General features: G+C 41.6%; 1 protein-coding gene across 1 annotated transcript in view; it reads left to right on the forward strand.

Annotated features, from left to right (window-relative positions):
* Positions 1-15581, forward strand: part of VMP1 (vacuole membrane protein 1) — a 71085-nt gene that overhangs the window by 39123 nt on the left and 16381 nt on the right. Inside the window, exons 9-10 of the mRNA XM_054166208.1 lie at positions 11534-11614; positions 14562-14678. Coding sequence (XP_054022183.1) covers positions 11534-11614; positions 14562-14678 — 198 coding nt within the window. The remainder of the gene's footprint in view (positions 1-11533; positions 11615-14561; positions 14679-15581) is intronic.

Consider the following 15581-nt stretch of genomic DNA (forward strand, 5'->3'; position numbering starts at 1 on the left):
GGCTTGTGCTTCTGTGTGGGGTTGCTGCAGCCAAATTTCCATGTGAAAATATTTTCTAGTTGCCTATGTTACTATCAGCCACTGCTGTTTGTTTACTTTCTGAACTTGTGTCCTGCTTCTGGAAGAATACAAACTTGCAGAAGGGTTAAATCCATAGAGATGCAGCAGGACTGGTTTGTAGATGATTGAGTGCCATCTGCACACTGAATGTCAGTTGTTGCTGGGACCTGTTTTTGACTCCACTGAACCTTTACTGGTTGTGGTTTGTCTGGCCATCACATGACTTCTCTGAAAATTCCCCCTCCCCTCCATTTCCAGTAAACTGTTTGAACAGGAATGACTCAGACTGAAACCAGCTTCCCTGTAACCACAGGGCTTGTTAAAGAATTTGTCAACGTGGACTCAAGAGGGTTTGTATTAAACTAAGCTGCAACTGCTTCGGTTGCATTGCGTCAGGAGTTCCACCAAACAGCTTCCTGCTCCCAGAGTCGGCTTCTTGTCTGCAAGGAGTTAAACTGATGAACTTTTGTGATAGTGACAGTTAGCCACATGTTAAACCCATCTTTCCAGCCTTTCTGAAAGGTCTGCTGCCTTCAGCTGGATTGCTTTTCCACATCTTCATGTGGGGTTTCTCTTCGCAGAAGCAGAACAAAGTACGCTTACCACACCCAGCCAGGGTTCCTTGGAGAGCCCAGCGCTGTGTTCTGACATGACACTGTGACTTAATTCAAATGGAATGATTAGGTTCAGCTAATAAGCAAAAATGTTACTTAATTAGCAGTGTAAAATAAGGTGGCCAAATTAAAAATTGATCTCTCCTCTGATTAAGCTAGCAGAGCTCGTGCCTGATAAGTTCCTGCTTGAAAAGGATAAGTTCCTGCTGGCTTGGTTAATCAAAGGGTTTTAAGGGCATTCAGTACAAGGAAAATAATAATTTAAAAAAAAAAAAGAAGTCAAAGCAGACCACAGGCAGGTTTTTACAAAGCAGTTATCATAAAAATGGAAGTGGTAGAGTCACATACAATAACTGGAAAACCTTGACTTCTTTTTTTTTACCTCTCCTTTTCTTTTGGCTTTCCCAGAAATAACTTGTTTAAACCCAACATCAAATGCTGCTCAGAATTCCTCTTGCTCTGTCTTCCAGTTACTCCTTTCCTCATCAGCTTCCTCTCTTTATTAATTGTGCTGCACAAGAAAGAGATTGCTGGGGCTTGGTCTGGGCTGCCTGATGGGTGGCCACCAGGAGGCTTGTCTTCTCACGCTGAAGTTTGATGTCTGCGTTTGTTAGTGTATGTAGGGGAGGGATCTTACCTCTTTTGTCTTGCCCCATAGTTAAATGGAAACTCAAAAACTAATCAAACTTTGAAGCTTTGCTTCAGAAACTTCCTATGAGTACTATAGCATGAGGGTGAGCTGGCAACTGATAGGGAACTAAGAGTAAAGTGGTGGCTGGGGCTATTTTTCTTTCCACAGACAATACAGTAAGCAGTGATTGTGGTCAGGCACAGCTTAGTCTTAAATTGTTCTCCAAAATCACTGAGAGTTGAAGCTTTAAAATGAGCCAGTGAAAGCTTTAACTAAGTGAACTTGTTCTAGAAGACTTCCTGAGAAAAGAGGTAGCAAAGAGTTAATAAAGACAGAGGGGAGACAATAGGAACTATGAGTAACAAATGTGTGAGCCACCTCCTTGCTGGATTTCTCTGGACACTGGCAGGGGAACAGGGCAGTCTTGTGCCTGCATTGTTCTATTCATTTGCACACCTGCTTACAGATAAGGAAAAAACAGCAGTGAGGGTTACATTGCTGTTTGCTAATAGGGATCTGGAGATGACTATTTCACAGTCTTCTTTGGAAGGCTCTTTGTCTTGAAGTGTGTTCCCTAAAACTTGCCTACGCAGCCCTGTCTGATTGTAATGTTTGATGTGCAAGTACATAAATTGGAGCCACTGAAGGAGTCTGCAATATTTTCACTCAGTATTAGGATACTAGCTGAGAGGAACTTTTTTTCACTAACAAATCTCTCCCTTTACAACAGAAATGAACCTTTTCAGAAAGAATGTCACCAGCTTTGCTGTAGTTGTGGCGAAGCAGTTAGCTGAACTCCGCCATAGGATCTGCATGCCCTGGTCTGTGTGCCTCAGGGATGCTCAACACAAGTTTCTAAGTGAACAGCTTGGTCTTAAATATTTGATATTTCACTTCTGAGAAAGACCAGTAAATGCTCAAAAAGTTTGGGTCAGATAAGCTGCTTCCAAAATATTTTCTCAAGCAGAGCCTTCAATAACTGATAGAAACAAATGATGGTATCAGAAGCAGGAAAATGGCTACCTTTTTTTTCCCCCCCGCTCCAGACACTGTTCAAATATCTGTGTTGTACAAGAGTCTGGTATGCAGACCACTTCTGAGCTGTCTGGGAACCTCTGCTACTTCCCAGGGAGAACAAGAGAGAGGTATGCTTAGCATTGCACATCTGCTGGCTCAGCTGGGACTGTGTAAGGACTTACTCACTTTTATTCCACAAATGATTGTTTTTTTCTGTGCATGGGTTTTCTTCCTGAGCTTATTTCCAAGTTCTCCGTGGTGAACTTAGTGAATGTATCAATTTAATATTGTTGGGCTTGTTCAGTGCCAGTGCATTTGGCTCTGATTTGTAGATTGAAAAGGTCTATTTGGTTATCAAACTTTTTTCTTGCTTCCTTGACGATGGTGGCCGAAGCAAAGCAGTAACTTACTTTATCCCAGCAGTTGTGAGCCCTTCCTTACAACACCTGGATCTTAAACTGCCCTAAAATAGGATTTGCTGATTTGTAAAGGATGGAAAAATAATAGACAACATCCTGGAGCTGCCTGTCACAAACACACTAACAGGCTCGGCAGACCTGTGGCCGCAGTAGCTAATTGCAACTGTAGCTTTGAGATAAATGAGCAGGGGCTGTGCAGCTGCGGTGGCATTTTAGGCAGCCAGCACGTTGGTGGAGGCCGTGCCAGCATATGCTTTCAACTGTAGAAGCAAAGGCTGCAGAGGTCAATGGCTGGTGTGTGGGAACCAGAGTGCTAGGATATTCTTTTACTCCATTCTTCTCTCTGTAGGTGGCTGCTAGTATCTCGTTATGGGATCGCAGAAAAATTCCTCTTGAAAGGGACCTGAGGCAGTTTGCAGTCCAAGGTTTTGCTCAGAGCGGTGTTGCCTGTGAGATAGCTCAGGTGCCTCAGGGCATTGTCAAGTCTGGTCTAGAAACCTTCCAAGACTGGAGACTGCACGAACCCTCTGGCTAATCTCTTCCAACACTGGACTGTCCTAATGGCCTTGCTGCTTCCCTGGCATGCAAACTGACAACTCTTTTCCATCAACTGACAGCTCTCTTCTGTCAGACAGATTGCAGGATCTGCTCTCTACCAGATCTTCTCTGAGATGTGAATAGAGAGTAGCTCTTTAGCAAGCAAAGACAGAACCAATTTTATTTCCTGCTTTTGTGCACCATTATGAAATTGCAGAGTGTCAAGGGGGGCATATTGCTTCATGCTCCTGCACAGACCTGAACTGAGGAGTAGGGGTGGCAGGGGATGTGCTTAAAAGGGCTACTGCTTTACAGGACAGATCTGATAAGGCTGAAAGGACATGCTCCTTCCTCTTCCTTCAGACTGTTTCCTTTAATTGTGTCTTATTCTTTACAAAATTTCTTTATTCTTACAGTATGAAGCAAAAGGACTTTTTATGTAGATGCCTGAGAGCTTCAGTTCTAGTTGTGGAAAATTCTGGTGTTAAGTTTAGGGGTGCCTCCTAACTCCAGCTCTGTAATGTCTGGGCATTTTGGGTAGATCCCTTCCAAACTTGAGCAAATGGTTTTGGACTGTAGCAGTCTAAAATCTTGAAACTAAAACTCATGAGTGAAGTTGATTATGAAGAAGCATATACTATCTTCTCTTTCTCCGCTAGACCTTGGGGGAAAAGAAGGGGAAATAAAATGTTCTTGCCATGGTACAGCTGGTTAATGAAATGAATGCCCAGAAGTTCCTGATGCTAACAGTCTGTTCAATCCAGAGTTGGTTGGCTTCCTTCCTACTCATGTTAATGGGAGGTCTTATTTACTGTAGAATGGATCCATTATGTGGAAGCTTCACACTTTTACCCCAAGGCAGGTTAAAATTAATGACCAGGGAAAGCAAAGCTTGCTGTTGGAAGGAGCACTTCACTCTGTCATACTCTGCTCCCATGTAACTTGCAAAGGATTCAGCTTTGCACATGCCTCTATCTGTGGTTTCTTGCATCTGTCTTTTCTAACAGTGGTTGTAAAATCTGGTTACCAGGACAATAGGTTTTCTATAGAAAAACTTCCATTTTTCTGGCATGAGAACTAACTGTAGTTACTCATATGTCTGAGTTTATGAAAGTCCCAAAGATGATCATCTTTCTGATTATCTTTGTGGATTGCAGCATCACCCCTTAGCATGCAACCAGCCTCAAGAACTCTGACACCAAAAGATGTGGAAACAAATCTGTGCATTTCCCTCATAATCTGTGCTCAGTGTTCATGTCCTGGGAAAGGCTTGGAGAAGAATTCACCTGTGTATTTGATTTCTTGTTGACTTGGGATTGGTATGCAGTGCCCACAATGTGCTCATCCTTGCCTGCAGACATTGTGAATAATGGTTTGAAATCTTAGTAGCTAAAAGTCCTCAGAGCTCTGACACAGTCTGTGCAACGAGGCTTTGTAGGTACTGCTCTCTCCTCTTTCCTCTTTGGTAAAACCTGTAAAGCCAAGGGCCCTGTCTCATTGCTGTTCAGTCTTTGTGTTGTCCTGTTCTGGTTTTCAACATGGATGTGGTTTTATTCTATTGCTTTTCCAGAATATAATGTCTCATAAAACACAGGCTTCTTGTGAAGGGCATTTTTTTTTTCATTCTCAAGCATAGAATTTGAGCCATTCCTCTTCATCTGGAACATCTGTTCTGTGCCTGTTGTCTGTAAATACCTTTATTTTGACAAACTAAAGTGCTTGCTTAGATCTGCCACCTTCCCTTAGCTGCTTGCAGTAAAACTTGAGAACCCTTTTTAACTTTGTCTTTTGGCAGCCCAGTTTCCAAGGCAGGGCCTTTCTTCCCCAGAGTTTTGAGTGAGAAGTTTAAACCTCATCTCTCACACCCTTTTTTCTCCAGGCATCAAGATAGAAATACCCCTTTATAGTTCACCTCTTACTTCTGTTAAGCTGAAAGTATTTTTGAGAAAGAGAGTGGTTTTTTGAGAGGTCCTGGACCACAGCCCTTACCATGTGTGTTTAGATGTTGAGAGTCGTTGCAGCTGATGGTGGTGTAGATCTCCCACTCCACGAACCACTTCCACAATATTCCTGCTTGCAGCTTACTGGAACCTTACTCATGAGGTCTGTTATCTTTGATGTCTTGCAGGAGAGGTATGAAATGGTTTCTTTGGTCACTGAGTTATGAAGTATTGGCAGTGACAGGCAATGACTGTCAACTGTATCTTGATCTCTGTTCTCCTCATCTTAACTCCAGGTTACCACGTTGATCATTAAACGTCATTGCTGATCTCCTGCTTCCTTGGCATGATGTGTGTTGTAACCTCTCAGCCTGTAGGTAGCTATCTGACTTTCTTAGGGCTGCTCCTCTGCAGTTAATGTGTTATTTCAATGAGTTAATAATTCTTCCCAGTCCTCTGAAACTCTGCGATTCGTTTGCCTAACCACAAATGGTCATTCTCCCATAAGTTGTGTTTGATTCCATTGTGTTGTAATAGAAAGCCAGAAGAAACAAAATATTGTGCAGCTCATTTTTAACATAACTCAGATTTTTACATAGAAAGGGGCACTGTCTTTGTAGGCAGCTTTTTAAACGTTGAGGAATTTATCATTCTAATAATCTGAGACGGTAGCTTCATGCTTTGTCTTCAGTCTGAAAAAAAAAACCAATCTCCAGATTACTGTTTGGCTAATTAAAATCTGTTTGTAGTAAGGAAATACTGTAACAATATTATAAATTATCCTTCCAGATTGGAGGAGAAACATCCTTCTAGATTGGAGGAGGTTTCTCCTCCAATCTTCAAGTATTGGCCACTTCTCCCTCACATCCAAGTTACCTCTTCATCAACTTGAGTGTCTTCCTTGTTCAGATCTCTTTTTTTCCTTTATGTTTTTTTTTTTTTAATGTTCATTCATGATTCTCTCCTTTATTAGAGTGATAAATCCTGCTTAACCCCTCCCAAGCCTTCCAGAATCTGATTTGGACTTCTTAAGGCTACCATCTGCCAGATAATGAATACCCTGCTCGAGCAGTTGCATTAATACTGGCATCACTGCCAACTGGCAATATTACCAATGTATTTGTAAAGTACTTGCTGTAGTTACAGCAGGGGAAAAAAAAAACCAGTTGTGGTAGAAGAAAAGCTTTTCAGGGCCTCAAATCATTCAAACTCTGGATCATAACTTTGAGACTGACAGCTCTCCTCACTGCTGCTTGCGAGGGAGAGTTGGTTTGTCATAAGAAGTCAGAGCTTTCTTGATGCTCCTGGAAGCTGATAGCAACTTCATGTTAGAAACTAAGCTGTTGTATCACAGAATCATTGCAGGCTCATCTGTGCAAGAAAAAAATCTCTTCTGTCAAAGTCTTAGGGGCTGTTTCTGGAAGGGCTATGGGATTCAATCCAGTGCTGGTAATTCAGAGCCCTTTGGTAACCATCAACCGGTTTCTTGCTTTGGATCTGTCAACAATCTTTGTTTTTAGGGGTGGAGAAAGAAGAGGCTTCACTTTGAAATTGTGACCATTTTGTTTTCTGCTAATAAATCAGTTGTACAGAGGGAAAAGAAAATAAAATTCCATTTTTACTAATTTTTAAATATTTCTTGAGGTGGTTAACTAAATCTAGTGAGAAGTTCCTCAGTCAAGCACAGATGAACTGATGTAGCTTACTTTACAATGAAGGGAGAAAGAAGAAATAGAGGTTAAATAGAGGGGAGATTTAGACTGGATATTAGGAAGAAATTCCTTACAGTGAGGGTGGGGAGACACTGGAACAAGTTGCCCAGGGAAGCTGTGGATGCTCCTTCCCTGGAAGTGTTCAAGGCCAGGCTGAATGAGGCCTTGATCAACCTGGGCTGGTGGGAGGTGTCCTGGCCCATGGCAGAGGGTTGGAAGGGACCTTAAAGATCCTGTAGTTCTATTCTATGGATCTATGAAATTGTGAATGGAAACAAAGTAAAACAGGGATGGGATGAAGCCTAGTAGCTGAGAAAAGACCCTCCATCCACTCTTTCAAAGAAGGCTTTTTTATAGGGATAAATGGTCTGTGTTCAGTTACACTCAAAGATGCACTTATGCAGATTTAAAGGAGGAACATTGGGGTAAATCTTACTTAGCAGCAAACCCTGTAATTTCTCTTTACCATCCCTTTAGGTTTGGAGGCTTGGGAGGTTTTTTTGGCCTTTGCAACATTACAGTACTGAAAAGTATCACTAAAATGTGCCCATTTTCCTGAAGGATAGATAGGAAGCAAACTTCCTCAAGCTGCCAGCTGTGCCTTGTGAATCAGTATTTCAGCACTGACCTTTTTGTGCCTCCTATTTCCATTCCAGTTCTTAAGATCCGATGATTAACCCAATGAAGTAATGTTTAATCATTTAACCTTCCTTTGCCTGGATTGTGGCAGTCACAGGAAATCCATTTCCAAACCAAAAAAAGACAAATCATCTTTGAAAGGAACATAGTGAGCTAAAGTACCCTGACATGTTCTAGGGAATGAATCACATTAGCTGAGAGTCGAGTCCAGTCTAGATACTTTAATTTTGGGGGAAAATGTTTTGCCTGTAAGTAGCTGAACTTCTATGGTTTGGTTTGTTTGTGTTTTGCTTTTAATTGAATTTGATTTTACAAGGCTGTAGCTTCTGCAAGTTCTTTTGCTTTGATGTCAAATGCTGAAAAATAAGAGGAAAAGGTTGTTCCCTGTGCAGGCTTTATAACAAGAAAAATTATGTTGTGAAATGGGTAAAAGTTGTGAAATTGGTGATTGTGTTCTCTGAGAAATGAAACTTTTAAGGGGGGTGGCGGGGTATTATTGCAGATATTGCAAAGGTTTGACAAAGGGAATTGAAGGAAGCCAGCAAACAGCAGCATTTCTGAACTTGCTTTCACTAAAGTAGATGTTGAGCCTGGAACTGCATTGGTTGCTGCAAGCCTGATGTGTGTATTACCATGCAAATTATTTGTAGCTGTGATTGCATTAGATTATAGAAAAGGTGGTGGTGGGGGGGAAAATCTTCAATTTATTTCTTTTGGCTTATTTAGGATATTTGAAAAAGGAAAACAAAGTAGAAGCTCTTGACTAAAGAGTTTAAGCTAGAGCTGTGCTTTCCATGGAGCACAATAGAATGTACCCCCCAAAAAAAAAAAAAAGAAGAAGAAACAATCTAAGTAATAATTAAAAAAGGATCATTGAAAAATCAAATTAATAAGCTCAGGAAAATGGTAAATAAAATACTTTTAAAAATATGAATTAATAAGGCATAGAAAATGATCCCAGTGTCGGTTTGGGGCTTGTTTGAGAGAGGTGAACTTGTTACCCTTATTTATTATATTTATTTTTTTTCACACTTTCATTATGAATTTTATAACCAAAATGGTCTGGTTTTAACTGGAGGAAGAAAAAAAATGATTTTAAAGGCAGCCTTGAGTCCTGCAGCAGTCCAGAAATGTGGGTGAGGGAAGCTGTTTATCTTGAAGCAGTTTGATGAAAAATGGTGCATTGTGCTTACCCCAAGTTAATGCAATCAACTTATATGGAATTAGGATAATAGATTTTATTAAAGCAGCTCTGCTACAAACATTAATTTATAGGTCCCTTGCTAGAGAAGCTTTTTAACCCCCTCCCCAATTCCAGCTTGTGAAAATGAAGATACAGAGTAAATAGGTTAAAATTAGAATAGAAACTACCTCCACTGAAACACATCCTGGACCTGTTTGAATAATTGGATTGTAGCATTTTATTTGCAAGATACTTTACAATGAGATTTATGGAGCTGTAAAAGGGGGGGGAAAAAAAAAGGAATAAAAAAAAAAGAATAAAAAAAAAATCTTTATGGGCTTATAAAAGTGAAAATATTGTTGTAACCCGACGAGCATTGGGAAAGGCTGAAGGGAATAGGAACTGAAAATCTCATGGTCACATTCGGCTTTGGTGTGGAGTGCACAGGGGAGACATCTGATGAAATCCCACTGCTTTTTCAGTTCACCTTTTCAAAGGACTCAGTCTGCTCTTGTGGGGCTTTAGCACTTTCTCAGTCTGCCGTTGTGGGGCTTTAGCACATTTAAAGTAAATCGGCAGAGAAATTCTGAGGGCACAATTCTGCTTCACCATGTGGCTGAGGAACTGGAATAGCTGCTGTCTCCTTCCCGGGCTGCACTTTATTGCTGTTCTGCTGAAGTCTCACATCCTTTTTCAGTTCATCTCCTCCGTGGGACTGAAGGTGTATGAAGTGCTGACCCCATTAGTGATCATATAGTAGCTTGGGGTTTGGGCTTGGTGGCTAACTTGGAGACAGCGATGAGGGAATTTTAGTTTGAGAAGGAGCTGCCCTCAATGTGGCAAGGTTTTGGGGCTCAGCTCACTGGTAAATTGACATTTTTGTTATAAATAACAATTTGTGTCAAAACAGACTCTTTTTAACAGAAAAGCATGAAGGAAAACAAAACTCACTTGTCACATAGATGTGTTGTAGACCTGGTTTTGCTCCCACAAGTTCAAGTGTTTGGTAACAGCCTCGCTGAGAGTAGATTTCAGTCGCTCCTGCACACAGTGTGTGCCAGAGAAGTTAAATCTCGGCAAGAAGCTTACAACAAAAGTGAATATTTCATCTGTTCCATTCTGCAGTAAGACATTCACAATCCCAGAGTGGGACTCCTGCTGAAAGTCAGCAAATTCACCCCTTGCAGAATATTGTAAAGGGTTTTTTTTCCTATTTTCTTCCAGTTAAAAATGTTGGAATTCCCATTTATTTGGCATTTTTCTTTGGGTTGAAGGATTTGGATTATTTCTTCAAACATGAAGAGAAATAAACAGAATCATGAACAGAATCATTCTGATTTTAATAAGAATTTTTATTTTTTAGAGAGAGAGTTTGATTATTTTGAAAGCACTGTCGTGAGGAAAAGTTACCACTTGAAAAGCAGGGCGTGAGAGCTAATTTGTAACTGCAAATTGGAGTTTACTCATCTTTATAAATGCAATCTATCATTTTTCTTCATTAAAAAATTATTTTTGCTGAATCTGGCATTAAAAGTTTTGTCATTTCTCTAACTCAGAATTCAGTGCTGGAGAACATTGTCAGGCGCTTGCAATTTCCTTTTGCTCTGGTGTGTAGTGGTGAAGGGTTCAACACAACTGCCACCAAGCTAAACTTGCACAGTTAAAGTTTGTGTCTGGATTATCTTGTAGTTGTTTTAAGCAGTAATTGGTGACATTCTAAACTCTCTGTCTCAGTGGCCGACCGTGGAATTCAGGCTCTCATGAATTATCGATCCAGGCTGTTGCCACGTGGAATTTGTCTGCTAGATTTCTGCAGAGTGTAAATCAGTGAATATTGCCTTGCTCTTAAAAAAAAAAAATCAGCTTTGTATTACTTATTTCTAGGTTGTTATAAATGAATTAACAATTGCTTCTAAAGTTTGCTCTCACCAAAGCTACTCAGCTTTCTGGAGCTGCTGTTGCCCAGCCCGAGTTGATAGCACCGACCCTGATTTTAACTTTTCTAGGGGGACAGTTTTCCTCCAAAACAATTTTATGCTCGTGTAAATTCACTTCTCACATTCAAATAAGCTGCTTGTGAGAATCTTTAATGCTGCTTTTAGAAATGTTGAATGTGTATTTGATGAAGTTTGGGGCTCAGGAGTTTGTCAGGAGTATGTTTGTGAAAGGTGGCATCACAAAATAGATGGAGGCAGCGTGTTCTTAGCATGGCTTTGTACAGAGCAGCTCAAATGTTCCCTGGCCTGCCACCTTTTCAGTATTTCAGGTTTGACCCCGTGGAGTTAATGAACTTTACAAGCCTGTTGTTGAGACTGCTTGGAATTAACTATTCTTACTGAGATCCTGGGTTGGAATGAAAAGATTCGAGGCTGTAAAGGGATTATCATACTCTGTCTCTGTGTTCTGAGAAAGTACTTTTTGAACACTGGAAATGGTATTGAAGGAATTAATTCCCTTTGCTTGTTTAAGGAACAAGGTATAAGCATCACTGACATCTCAGAGATCTGGGGAAATAAATACTAGAAAACCTCTTTCCTTGGTGGTGTGAACTTAGTGCCACTTGCAGAGCTTTGAAAACCAGAACTTGTTACGTGGCAGATTTTCACACTGAGCACTGGGAATTTCTCTCTCTTCCCTCTAAGGCCAGTTTCAAACTGGCCTTTTTGTTTTAAAAGTTTTTACTAGCTAGGACATCCCAAAGCTAGGAGGGTGTTGAAATCACATTTTGAGAGATGCTCATTTTGGGGTTGCCTCATTAATGCTTTGTTTTCTTCTTTGCAGGACTTTGCCACCCGGGCCAAACTGGCTGTGCAGAACCTGGTGCAGAAGGTTGGGTTCTTCGGCATTTTGGCCTGTGCCTCAGTAAGTTCATTTCAGTAACAGAGGGGTTTGATCATCACCAATTGCAGACTGAATATAGTGCAGTGAAATTAATGCTGTGAACAGTGACTTGGTTTCATTTGAGTCCATATGGCTCCTGAATTTTTGCTATTTTAACTCCTTACTAAAATGTAAGTAACCTGTGTTAGCTGGAAAGGATTCATCTGATTGTAGTTGCTGGCATACAGCTTCTGTTTACTGATCTTTTGAACTGTCTTCATGTTTAGAGTGCAGACGTAGGTTGCAAGCTGTTCTTTAAATCTTTCCATCCATTAAGCTCTTGGGCTGCTCCCTCACTGCCTCCTCTGACTCATTACCCTCTAGTCACCATCTTGTGAGACATCCCTGCACAGGCTGCTCTGTCTGCCTTGTGTCATCAGAACAACAGCTTGGAGATGGCAGGGATGAGTTACTGGAGTGGCTGGGCAATGTGAAGTGTGGATAAATGGTGAACATGAGGAAGGAGTTGGTAAACACAAGAGGTGATGTGTAAACTCTGCATAGTTCCTGCTTAGTAATACTTAAACATTTGCTTAACTTCTTACCTACTAGCTGCACTGTTCCTCTGCACAGCTCTGAGCTCCAGCTTCCTTCTGCTTATATAGGCAGCTCCGGGTTGGGGGAGGGATGAGGAACCATGGCTCCACCACAGGGCACTTGAGGGTTTGTAGACATTTACAGAGTAACTGCAGAGCAGCAATCAAAAGAGTGGGGCTCAATCTGGCAGAGGCATTGGAAAAGCCCAGGGATTCAAAGCTACACATTTCTGTTCTGTTTGTAGGTGAGGAAGGCAGCCCCCCACGTGTGCCCCTAGCATTTGTGTGTTCCCCCACAAGCTTTCAGAGCTTTGATTTAGGGCTTCTCTTCCTTGTTGCTGCTTTTCCATATGCTGGAAGTTGTCTTCTGTCCTGGCTCCCCTTACTTTTGGATTTTAAACTGTATCTTATCTAGGTGTATTTTTTATTATTAGAGATCTGTTTGTGCAGTGGTAATGACTGTCCTAGCTGCAGGTCATTTGTCAAGCAGTGGCTTCTAAGTGCTACAAAAAGCCACTACCAAATCAAATTTAACCCTTTACCAGTTTATCCAGTGAAGTCAACTGACTGTAATGTTGTTTAGTGGCAATAAGAAAGCTCTATATTGTTGTCTGGAGATTTTTTCCTTTGTAAAGGCAGCTCTGGGGAAGAAGCAAAGAAAGAACTAGCCCTGAAAGATCCTTGCTGTGACTTGTGAGAATTTGCCCTCCTGTCTTTTGGGGCTGCTGTGGCAGCTCTCAGTACTGATTGTGTGTGTTTGTACAAAAGCAAAGAGCAAACCTCACTGCCTGTTAATATACCCTGGTGTGGAACTCTTGAGTAACTCTTCACTGTGGTATGTGTAATGTAGGGAGGAGATCCACAGTTACCCCTACCAAAAGCACCCTGATCCTTCTATGCTGATAGTGATTAAAATGTACTGTGAACCTACAGCTTTCTATAACCATCTGAAAGGAGGTTGGAGTGAGGTGGGGGTTGGGCTCTTCTCCCTTGTATCAGGTGATAGAAAGAGAGGAAATGCCCTGAAATTGTGCCAGAGGAGGTTTAGGTTGGAGATTAGGACCAATTTTTTTACTGAAAGAGTGGCCAGGTATTGGAACAGGCTGCCCAGGGAGGTGGTGGAGTCAAGAAACTTGGGGACATGGTTTCATGGCCATGGTAGGGGACATGGTTTCATGGCCCATGGTAGTTGTAGGCTGGAGGTTGGACTCAATGGTCTTAAAGGTCTCTTCTAACCAGAACAGTTCTGTGAAGAAAATCTCAGACCAATGAACAAGGAATACACTTGAGACCTGGAGCAGGCTTGGCTCAGAAGAGCAGAATGATCTGGCTATGATCTGAGTAAATAATTTACTAGCCTCCTATGCCTAAGACAGCTGTCAGAGGGAAAGAATCATTTCAGCTGAAGCACAGCGTGTCGAGAGACTGTTTGGGGGCACGATTAGAGACCGTTTCAGATTTCCTCCTATGCAGGTGGTGGTGTGGGTGCTCATAAATTTGAATTGCTAGTCTGTAACAGCTAAGTGTAACCCTCCTAAGTTTTCTCAGAGATTGCAGCTTTCCCTTCAGTCAGTTGCAAAGTTCAGTGTCTTTTCGGACTTTAAGTCTCCCCTTTGTTTGTTTGTTTGTGTAACAAACCAGCGCAAACACTGCAGGGGATTAGCCCTGTGATAGGCTGCTACTGTGCATGACACATGCCCCATGTGTGCACTCAGACATCCTGCCCCTGTGCAGTGTGAAAGGCTGCAATTTGGATGCTTTCTTGCTTTAACTTCCAAAATACCTTGCAGCTAGTATCACAGTTATCACGATACCAAATGCCAAGCCAACGGCTGAACAAGAACAGCAATCAAACAGAAGAAAATAAACCCCAAAAGAACATCAACAAAAAAACCCAACCCCAAACCACTTTTAATTTTAAATGAATTGCATATGCTTAATAAAATCTAATCAGTGCTGCTGAACTGGAGACAGCTGGCTGTAAATGCCAGGTTTTAATGTACTTGGAGATGGAAATCACTTGGGATGGTTTTGAGCACTGCCTTCCAAGAGTGATGTGCTTGTCAGTGAGACAGTTTGCTAAATCACTCCAAGAGGCTTTGCTGTGGTTTCTGTGCATTTCACATGGACATTTTTTGGGGGTTAACTTTTTATTTATTTATTATTGTTATTTAAAATCCAGGGGTAGGGAAGGGACCATGAGAATGGAATAGTCTGGGACGTTGTCTAGCTGAATCCCAGAGCCTTAAGTTATGTGGTGCAACATTAACATTTTTGTAAGCACTAAAGCACGAGAGTTTGGGATGGAGTTGAGTTTCAGGGTTTCAGAGCCTGTTGTGTTCCATCTCAGTCAGTGCTGCAATTCATGAACTTCTTTCCCTTGCACTTCATAGATTCCAAATCCTCTCTTTGACCTGGCCGGGATAACATGTGGACACTTTCTGGTTCCCTTCTGGACCTTCTTTGGTGCAACCTTGATTGGGAAAGCAGTCATTAAAATGCACATCCAGGCAAGTACTACACCTCCCTTGGGGCTCTGGGGTGAAGACTTTGGTTTGTTTTGTTTTGTTTTCTTTTTGACTGTTACTTCATAATGAATTCTGGAGTCTCCCTTCTTGACCTGAAGTAATGGAAATTAATTTGGTGCAAAGGATTTACAATAAAGGATCTGCTGGGCTTCTTATGCTCTCAAAAGTAGGCAACTGAGTAATTTATAGCTACAAACTAATGAGCTTGCTGCCTATACCACTCAGGAAATTGGTGGTTAGCCAAGTTATTTACCTAGGGTTTTTACCAGACTGAAAGGACTTGGTACTCATAATGAACTTTCCTTTTTGGTACAAATGCTGGTTTCACAGAGCACTGCAGCCTGCCCTGGCCAGTTAAGCCACACTTTTATATGCTCCCTTTTATCTCAGTTGAGTGTGCAGAGGAAGCCCCCACAGCTTTAGGCCCTGCAGAAAGCAGTCTGAGGGGATGGCTCTGGGCATGTTGTCCATAGCTTTCGAGCATGGTTGGCAATTTTTGATGTTCTTGGCCTGTGCTATTTTGAAAGAGTTTGACCTCAGAGTGTGTCCAGGTTTTCTTGCCACCTCAGAGAATCAAAAATACACTGGGGTGGAAGGGACCTCTGAAGATCATCTAGTCCAGCCCCAGCTCAGAGCCTTCCTGGATGTTTTGAATGTGACAGAATCTCCAGTATCCCTTTTAACATGCATCACCATTTTGTCCAAAGACAGATGATGGATTGATTCCCTGGCCACTCTTTACTGGGGGCCGTGGTCAGTGCTATGTCACGAACTACCTCACTCTTTGTAATGATCAGAACCAGTGTTTTCAGCTGGGGTTTGGAGGTTTTAAGCATCTCTTAGGAGTGATGCAGTGCTTGTAGCTGTCTTGCTTGGAAATCTTTT

Source organism: Dryobates pubescens, chromosome 13 (genome assembly GCF_014839835.1).
Source record: "Dryobates pubescens isolate bDryPub1 chromosome 13, bDryPub1.pri, whole genome shotgun sequence".
Classification (NCBI taxonomy): Eukaryota; Metazoa; Chordata; class Aves; order Piciformes; family Picidae; genus Dryobates; species Dryobates pubescens.